This window comes from Clupea harengus, chromosome 5 (assembly GCF_900700415.2).
Source record: "Clupea harengus chromosome 5, Ch_v2.0.2, whole genome shotgun sequence".
Lineage (NCBI taxonomy): Eukaryota > Metazoa > Chordata > Actinopteri > Clupeiformes > Clupeidae > Clupea > Clupea harengus.
Window position 1 is genome coordinate 12,446,938 of NC_045156.1, and position 10,341 is coordinate 12,457,278.

A 10,341-nucleotide genomic window follows, 5' to 3' on the forward strand; every position below is an offset into this window, starting at 1 on the left:
GAAAAGTCCTCGCCTGTTCATGTTTTCTAGGTGTGAGAGTATGCATATGTGAGTGTGTTCTGAATGTACATGAGCGAGTGTATGAGAATGTATGCAGGGTGTGTGTGTGTGTGTGTGTGTATGCAGAGTGTGTGCGTGTGTGTGTGTGTGTATGCAGGGTGTGTGTGTGTGTGCAGGGTGTGTGTGTGTGTGTGTGTGTGTGTTCACGGATGTCTCTAGAGCGTGTGCTGCACCACGTGGGCTGCCTCGATGACGGTGTGGCGCTTGAGTGGTTGGTTGCCGCGGCTACCCAGAGGCTTGCGTCGCCGTGGTGAGGGTCTGGCGCGGACACCATAAAGCAGCGGGTTTTGGGTGGCGCAAGATCTCGTCACTGACGGAGATGCCCTCCAGGTACTTGCCGCAGAAGCAGCCGCAGCTGCTGGTTCTCCTGGCTCAGGCCCACCTTCTCCTGCTCCAGACACGCACGCTCCAGAACCACCTTGTTGTACCGCTGCCAGAAACCGACCCAGGTCCTCAAAGTCCTGCATGGCCTGGGGAAAGGTGCACGGAGGATACCACAGCATGAGTGTGTGTGTGTATGTGTGTGTGTGATATTTGAGTGTGTGTGACTGATTTTGAGTCTGTATGTGTTTTGTGATTTTGAGTGTGTGTCTGTGTGTTGGAGTGTGTGATTTTGAGTGTGTGTCTGTGTGTTGGAGTGTGTGATTTTGAGTGTGTGACTGTGTTTGAGTGTGTGTGTGTGTGTGTGTGTGTGTGTGTGTGTGTGTTCGAGAGTGTGTGTGTGTTACCTTGGCCAGCTCTTCTGAAGGTGGCTCTGATGCCTGGGCCTTATCAAGGCTCTGTTCCTGTGGACTCAGGGTCGACTCGTAGAAGGGCAGAATCTTCTCCTCCTCCGTCTCCAGCTTACGGCACATCTCAGCCAGACGCAACAGCTTCTCTCCCTGTTAGCAGCACACGTACACACACACACACACACACACACACACACACACACACACACATAAACACACACACAGGCGCGCACACACACACACAAGATAGAGCTGTAGGTAGGTCTGATTAACCGCCAGTCTATCTGTCTGTTTACAGGTCTGTCTGTGTTGATGCACACATCTATCTGTCAGTCTGTCCAGGGCTTTCTGGCTGTCTGTGTCCATCTCCAGGCGTGTCTGTCTGTGTCTGTCTCCAAGTGTGTCTGTCTGTGTCCATCTCCAGGCGTGTCTGTCTGTGTCTGTCTCCAAGTGTGTCTGTCTGTGTCCATCTCCAGGTGTGTCTGTCTGTGTCTGTCTCCAAGTGTGTCTGTCTGTGTCCATCTCCAGGTGTGTCTGTCTGTTTCAGTCTCCAAGTGTGTCTATCTGTGTTTATCTCCAAGTGGCTGTGAAGTATCTGTGTATGTCTGTCTACCTTTCTATCAGTATCTATTGTAGAGACAGAGAACAGCAAGGACCCAAGGCTTTGACTTCACAATTCTTCACTACTTGTTGGCTCACTGGCTATGATAGAAGAGCGCTTCTGCAATGTACTGGGGCTTAGCACTGAGCTTTGATTTGCTTTGGTAAATAGAATGTATCCATACTACACAAAAATGTGGTTGTAAGTACCTGAGCTGTCATGCTAGCAATCTGTTGTTTCTAGGCAGTACTGATGTGAACTAGGAGTCTGATGTAAAGTGTGGGTGAGAGAGAGAGAATGTGTGTTTAAGTGAGTGTGTGTGTGTGCGTGCGAGAATGTGTAAGTGAGTGTGTTTATGTATGTGTATGTGTGTAAATGTATGTGTGTGTTTAAGTGTGTGTGTGTGTGTGTATATGTATGTATGTGTTTAAGTGTGTGTGTGTGTGTGTGTGTTTAAGTGTGTGTGTGTACGTGTGTGTATGTGTACCTGAGCAATGATGCTCTGCAGTTTCTTGGCAGCTGTGTTGCTGTGTACGGTGAGGTTGGCCAGCTGGTTTCTCTCTGCGGCACGAGCCTGACTGAGCTGGGCCTTCAGCTGCCTGGCCTGATGGGTCACCTGCTCGCGTGCTGACCGCAACCCACGGGCTGCAGTCTCCCCCTCCCGCTGGCTGGAATTGAGCCGCACACGCAGAGCCGAAATGGAGTCCTGCGCACCCAAGAACATCGGCAACCCAGTCAGAGCTGAACCCATTCATCAGGAACAAAACCAGCATCCACAGCTGTTCAGCTTTCTTCAAGCACCACAGAGCCAAAATGGAGTCTCTCGTGAATTAGAGAAGAAGCTAATAGGAACTGAGCAGGTTTTGGGTTTATACCAGAAACGACTCAGCAAGTTTGTATCCAAGCTAATTTAGTTTGATGTGAATTTGTTTTGGCTGCATGTTCAGAGTGCACATGCCTTTAAAGATTTTACAGTGAGCTTACTGGACAGGATAAAAAAATATATCAGTGGGGATCTAATTTCTTTAGTTCATCAATTAATGATTACAGAGTTTGTCTGGCAGAAATGGTTTGTCCAGCATAAACAACACAAATGGAATGTTTGCATACTAGGCGAGGTAGTGCCCGTTTGCCATCCGATACACTTTAACTCTACTATCTGTAATACTATCTGTAATACTAAATGGGTGGTTCCAAGGAAACGGAAAGCTTCACTTCCCTTTTGCTTCTCTTGTGTGTGTCAGTGTGTGTGTGTGTGTGCATGTTTATGTTTGCTCATTTCATTTATTGCACAACTATGTATTCAACTGCTGTTGTTTGCTGTGCTCAAAGGGAGAAGATGTGATGGTCTTTCAGAAATGTGCGCAGATTTCATGCAGTGCTGTTAGGCATCTTGTCCACATATACAAAACACATCAAGATGAACACACAAGAACACTATGGCAAACACCACGTATGCCATCAGACCCCCCTCTCCCACACACACACACACACACACACACATGATACAGCACAAAGTGTGTTATCTTCCTGACCTGCATCTTCTGCAGGCGTCTCATCTGCATGTCGATCTCCTGGGCGGACTTGTGGTCACGTGTCCGCAGTGCGTCGAAGGAGACGTGGCGGTCCTCAGTGGCCTCGTTGTAGCTGCGCAGCGCCTGCTGGAACTGGCCCCACAGCTCCTCCACGGTCCCCTCCAGCTGCACGCGCAGGGCGTGCTTCTCCTCAATGTTCTGCAGGAGGACACCACACACACACACACACACACACGCAAACAGACAGACGCACACACATAAACAGACACATACACACACACGCAAACAGACAGACGCTCACACATACACACAGTCACACACACACATACATACGCACACACCAACACACATGATAAATCCATGCTTGCTATGGTTACTATGGCTTTGTTGGGATTGTAGTCTGTGTAGGCAATGGCATACTTGATGTGTACACACATACACTGGTTGCCTTGTCTGGCCATGTCTTAATATTTGCAAGATATCATTACAGATCCTCCATGGTCTGGTGCTCCTGTGTGTGTGTCAGGCACCCTGTTCTTGATGTCAGTCTTCATCCATGTTGTGGTAGTCATGACATTGTGTGTGTGTGTGTGTGCGTGTGTGTGTTGGATGTACCCTGTTGTTGAAGTCATCACGTATGCACTGGTAGTCCTGAGTGTGTATGTGTGTGCGTGCTTCTATATGTGTGTGTGTGTGTGTGCACATGCTTATATCTGTGTATGTGTGTGCGTGCTTCTATATGTGTATGTGTGTGCACGTGCTTCTATCTGTGTGTGTGTGTAAGAGGAAATGTTGGGTGTTCCCTATTTTTTATGTCATCACACATGCTCTGTTAGTCTGGTAGTCCAGACTGTGTATTTATGTGTGTGACCGCAGGCTAATGTTTGTTTGAGTGTGCATGTGTGTGTAGGTGTGTGTGAGTTTTGGAAGTACCCTGTTTTTGATGTCATCCCGCATGCTCTGGTAGTCCAGTCTGTGTGTGTGTGTGTGTGTGTGTGTGTGTGCCTGCAGGCGAATGTTTGTTTGAGTGTGCATGTGTGTGTAGGTGTGTGTGAGTGTTGGAAGTACCCTGTTTTTGATTTCATCCTGCATGCTCTGGTAGTCCTGCCTTGCCTCATTCTCCAGCTCGACGTAGTGCTGCTCCATGGCAAAGGTCACATCTGCCACATACGCTGTGTCCTGCTGATGCTGAGTCACAAGGTGTGTCCTGCTCACAGGCACACACACACACACACACACACACACCAACACAGACACACACACACACACGCAAAGACACACACACACAAAGATATAAAAGGCTCAAGACAAGCACACAAAGGTCATAATACAACATACACACATGATGATAAAGGAAAAGTCTGCCACATATATGTTAGTGCTGTTGCTGAGTGAAGAGAGGCCTTGTGCATATGGTGCACAGCAGCCACATCAATGTGTGTGGGTGTATTGTGTGTGTGTTTGTGTGTGTGTGTGTGTGTATGTGTGTGTATTTGTGAGTATACACGTTTCAACTTTGTTTCTGGGACAAACACATCACAAAAAATCCCCAGACTGGTCTGACACACTCAGATCACAAACAATGCCATGAGTATTTCTTCCTGTGAATTGGTGTGGGTTCCAGAACATATGAATGCCAGCACATGTGTGACTGCACTGTGTGCAGTTTCTCGTCTTGGCGCACCTGACTGAGTTGTACTCAGAGATGAGCTCCTCCAGGCTAGAGGTCCACTGGAGCCCGAGGACGGCCAGCCGGCCCTTCTGCAGCTCCAGCAGCCGGTCCACGCAGTTCAGGTGGGCCCGCAGGGCCTGGGCCGACTGCTGCTCCGCCTCATTCAGATCACACACCAGACTCTAGAGGGAGAGAGAGAGAGCTTGGTTTCTATACTCACTGAAAGGACTGAAAAGAGGAAGAGCCTTGGAATTTGTTACCATTGCATTTGGTTGGATTTCGAAAAGCACTACATGGTTAAACTCTTATTACATTGTTATAGTGATGATTATGTTTTAACCCCACTGACACACACCTGACCTTACCTTCAAGCTAAGAGAAAAGGCCACCATCTAGAACACGGAGGAGGTCCTTGGCTTTCTCGTACAGTGGTACGTTCCTAATTAACCTTTCTGATAAAGTGCTCTGTTATTAGGACCCTTGAAGAATCCCCTGAGTTTTGCACCTTGATGACGCTGTCCTTGCGGTCCAGCACCCTCTCGAAGGTCTGGCTGAGTATGGCGATGTCCCGGCGCAGCTCCGTGGCGCGGGTCTGTCTCAGCACGGCTCGCCACTGCTGTGTCAGTTTGTGCAGGTTCACCGCGCTGTTCTTCTCCTCCTTCTGCAGCTTCTCCTACAAATAGTCAAACAAGACAAGAATGATGCAGACTATCTTCGTCCCAATGCATGAAATACGTTGGCCATTTCAGTAAGGTAAAGCAGACAGGCCTGTACCTTGAGAAACTGAGTGAGCATGTCCTCCTTCCGTTTGGCCATCTCTTCCTCCGCCTGAGCTTTCTGCTGCATGTAGAGCAGTCTCTCCTCCTCCGTCATTGCGGCCTGCTTGCCCTTTCCTCCTTTCTTAGGCATGGTTATGCCCTATCAGTCAAGATGCCCAAGTGCCAAGTGTCAATGCTCAAGTTACCTGTCAATGACGTTTGTGTTGGTTATCAAATATAATGCACACTGAAGCAATATAGTTGATTAGGTGATGACCAAACCAATAATGAACAAAAGACAAACAACAAGTGCAAGATTATCATGAATATTGACAACTTTTACCAGCTATGCCAGGTAATAACATTAGCGCTAGCTTAATCAAGTGAATTTGGTGGCAAGTATATTGAGGTGACCAGATTTCGGAGACAAAATCCGGGGACATTTTCAGTTCAGATACGTAAACACCTCCAAAACAGTGTAATGTTTATCTTTGTAAACGAAAAACGGGGACTGTCCCCGGAAACCGTGGACGTCTGGTCATCCTAAAGTATATGTACATATACCTTTATGAATGAAATACTGCGACTGCTAGGTTGTTAATGTAATGAACACAGACGACAAATAACTCACCCTGCAAAAGTGTGGGCTTTATAACGTTAGATAAGAAGTTGACGAGAGGTCTGCTGCATGTCCCCAAGCTGGTTTGTGTACTGTTGCTTAGCAACAGGCTCAACCCAAACACAATTTTCCCTTCACATATCGCGCATAACCATGGATTTAGGAAGACCGCATACTACTTCTATTTATATATATTCGTATAACCAAAGTCCTTATAACGTCTCTGAATCTCAATCTTATCTGACAAGTAAATTAATTCAGAAATGGACCATATGTGTTAGATGTATCATCGTGGTTTTAATCGCCTACATGAACGAATTAATGAATGAATGGGTGAATTAATGAATGGACGGATGAATGAAAGAATGAATGAAACGAATGACAGTTTCGCAGCATTTCAGTTCGTTGCATGCATGAAGATAGTTTTTTTTTTTAAATGTTTACTGCAAATACTGTTAATCTCCTGGCCCTAAGAGCTGCCCAGATGCTAAAACAAAATATAATTAACCATCAACTTTGCATTATTCCCTCTGAATAACAATGATAGTTATTTACCAAACAAACTAAACTTAATTTTGGACATCATAATCGTTCATTTTAAGGTGCACTGTGGGATGCAACGCATTACCCTTTGAAGGCAAAACGATCCTTCCGTAATAAAGTAACCCCACCTGTACCAAATAAGCACTTTATTATCATTTTCGGCGAAGTTGTGGATTCGAATATATTTTGTTTACCCAACATGTTATATTGTACATTCAATGTATTGTCTTGTAAACGAATAAACCTAGTTTTCATCGGCGGAGGTGCTCTACAATGTTTTGACCATATGGTTTATGGCCTTAATTTCCGGTCCTCTCTATTGCCAGCCAGCAGCGTTACACCAGCCTAAATAATCCTAAATAAGACATCCGTTTTTTGGCGATGGCGGCAAAAACAGTTAAACTCATCAAAATAACAGTGTATGTCAATTACGCCTGTAGGGGTCAATAGGCCTTACACTGCTCAGCAGTCTATTGGAATTATTCTATGCTATTGGGAGTGAAAATCCGTGAGATGAAGTGAGATCCGTGAAATTCAGTGTCACGTACGGTTTGAAAAGATAAAATGTGAGATTTGTGCCATATGCATGAAGGCGTAATCTCACAGAAATGTTTTTATCTTTATTTTTTTGTTCATATCACAACATGGAGATGTGAGTTGCCCGTCACACAAATATTGTAGGCACATTTCTGAGGGTGTTTTCTAAGGGTAATTTATTTCTTTATTTATTTTTACTTCATTGTGCAGTGACATAAGTGCCGTAAGGAAGGAGGTAGGCTATGTTTTTTTTATTTTATGGTGACATATTTCTCTGAACAATTGCGAAATTGTGTTGTTTGATATACCACACTATAGCATAGAAATAAAACTTGCAATGGAGCGATGTGTTAGGCCTACATGTGTTTTTAGAGCATTAAATGTCAAAATGCTTTGCCGCTATATGGATTAAAGTAACACTATGGAGTTTCTGGAGCCGCCAGACTATTTCTGCTGGACTATTCAGTAACTTATTTGCTGTCTTGCTAGTGTTACTTTAAACTAAAGTAAGATCATCTCGTTCATGCTCTTATACCTCTGTATTCTTGGGCTTTTATTTTGAATTTTTATCGTCTCCCATCCAGAAATCGAGACCGGAAGTGACCTTCTTCACGCTGCTGAAACAAAAGATGAAAAGTTTACAATGAAGGAAAAGTTGAGAACATTTAACACAATTCAATGCATGCAGTGTGAGAGAGAGAGAGAAGGGAGAGAAGAAGAGAGAGACAGACAAAGGAGCAGGAAGGCAAATGAGAGGGGTGTGTTAAGACTGATAGAGAGAGAGAAAAAGAAAGAGAGAGAACGGGAGAGAGATAAATGAGAGAAAGACAGAACCATGGGGAGAATGGGAAGGTGGGAAGATAGATAGGGTTAAAGAAAGAAAGAAAGATAGATTGTTTGTTTGTTTGTTTGATAGGTCGATAGCCTAGGCCTACAAACAAAACCAAGTACATATGATTTAATAAGATATGCAAATAGGCAAATATGTATTAAATAAAACCCAATATTTGTCATTAATTCCAACCTATCAGTGAGCTAAGAGATTTTACAAATGAAGAAGTACAATTACAGTAATAGAGTTGAGAAGTTTCCAGGTTAAATATGGATGAAAGAGATATGGGCTTTAAGGCTATAAAGGCATACTATTAACAGAACTTTACAAATTGACAGATATGTTGTGAATATTTGTGCCACGGTATTTGTAAGACGCATTTCAATTTGAATTCCCAACAGGTTTGATGTCTCCAGTCTTTGTTTAAATGTCATCTTAAACTTAACATTCAGTCAAAGTTAAATTTTTCAATTCAATTATATTAACATTGTCTCAAGGCCTGAGCCCCCTTGAGCACACAGGCGACAGTGGCTCAGCTCAGCAGAACCCAGCAGAATCCAGCTCAAATGGGGGTGCCCATCTGCTTGAGGCTGGTAATAAATGAAGGCTTGCATATGATTTTCTATCCCTTCACTAATACAAACAGGTTTCAAACAGACATATTTTGGCGGTCTTTCCACCTTTAGCTTTTAATGTATCTTTTTACTGTCAGTTTCTGCTAGATTTGTTAAACTGGAGATGTAAAATCTTACAATTGTAGTATCATGAATTGTCTCCCATATGTTACCACACTTGATTACCAAGTTACATTTTGTGTTTAACTTTTAGCTCATATTCATTAAACGCTTCTAACTGCTGCACCACTGATGTGTCTGATATGGATGAGTGAGTTACCCAGTGAAAGGTTTATTGTGGATAGGAAACTGAGGATATAATTGTTACAATGTGATCATTTTGTGTACCTGAAATCCCCTCTTTTCACCATTTTTAAATTAAATTAGCAGTTGATACAGTTAACCAGTATAAACAATACATATTGTATATTTACCCACTGAGTAGAATATTAGGTTCTCCTTTCTGCGTGTACTTTGTACTGCACCTATAGTTAGATACTCTGATATTGCTGCAACGGTGCTGCAACGGTGCCTGATAATGTTGGAGATGGGTGGTTATTGACTGCCATCTAGTGGGGAAATTTCATATCATCACTTACATACTTGCATTGCATTCCTCCTGACAGAAGACTTTCGCCAGGTTAAGAACATCAGCATTAACGTTAATGTCTAACAATCTTTGTTCAAGTTTCTTTCTAACATTAGATTCGAAAGAACAGAACAATCCTGTCCGTCCCTGACCGAGACGGACGGTTCACTTCGTCCCCGGGCACTGAGAAGCTGCCCACTGCTCCTGGAGGATCCTGGAGGAGGGACTATCCTATGGGTTAAGCAAAAATTCACGGCGACCTCAGGCCTGCGTGTGCGTGTGTGTAGTGTGTCCTGGTCGCCTCCATATATATATAACACGTGTGTGTTGCTGTGAGTTGTGCGTGCAATAAAAAACTTACTGCAGTCAGCCTTGTTTGTTTGTTGTTTGTTGTTTTTGTGAAAATTTCACATAACTTTAGCCAACTTCAGAAAGTGTACTGAATATTAATATTTGTCATAAAATGTTTGATGCTTTTCTATGTCTTTGTTTCAGATACATAGACTGTATTATTACATATCACAATTGTAATATCATACATCTTCACACAAAATATACAGCAAATTTTATTAAGATTTCATTTTCTCATCCTGAAGTTGATACAATGGGCCACAGCAGTGTAAATTAGGTGATGAAGTAAATTAAGTTAGAATACAAAACACAGGGTCATGATGACTATAATTTGTTTGTAGAACACCTGAATGTACACAGTGCTGCCGATCAGAAATTAAGATATTGTCCAACAACATATTCTTCTCTGTGGTGGAAGTGGCAATGTGAAACCTCTAGACTGGAACAACTCAAAGATTGGTTTCCTTCCATAGGCCATCGGGTCCTCATTAAAATCCCCACATACAACAATTGCACTATCGGCAATAACATGTAGTAAAGAGTCCAACAGGTGACAGATTTGGCATAAATAGATTTGTGTTGTAATCTGGTGGTCTGTAAATCACTGCAATTAGTACCCGAACTGGGGCCACAACTTTTAAAACTAGGAATTCAAGGTCAGTCACACCCTATTGCATGTGATGGGCTTGAACATGGCTTTCTCAAACACAACAACTCCTCCACCATTTATATTGGACAGATGAGAATGAGTTGAATATGAGACATGTCTGTTGCGCTCATATGATTTTATTCTGAAGTGGTAAAACTCTGCTGCCTTTTCTTGGTCTCCCATACCTAGGAATTCAAGATCAGTCACACCCTGTATGTATTGCATGTGATGGTAATGCTGTGATGTCATT

At 43.6% G+C, this 10,341-nt stretch overlaps 1 protein-coding gene across 1 annotated transcript; it reads right to left on the minus strand.

Moving 5' to 3' along the window:
- Window positions 1-214: 214 nt before the first annotated feature.
- ccdc65 (coiled-coil domain containing 65) lies at window positions 215-6,074 on the minus strand. The gene is given in 10 exon segments (XM_031567095.2): window positions 215-393; window positions 395-510; window positions 770-941; window positions 1,880-2,098; window positions 2,928-3,125; window positions 3,996-4,134; window positions 4,612-4,781; window positions 5,105-5,272; window positions 5,374-5,517; window positions 5,989-6,074. Coding segments are annotated over 9 exon segments (1,425 nt in total). The 5' UTR covers window positions 5,509-5,517; window positions 5,989-6,074; the 3' UTR covers window positions 215-285.
- Between the last annotated feature and the right edge of the window lie 4,267 nt (window positions 6,075-10,341).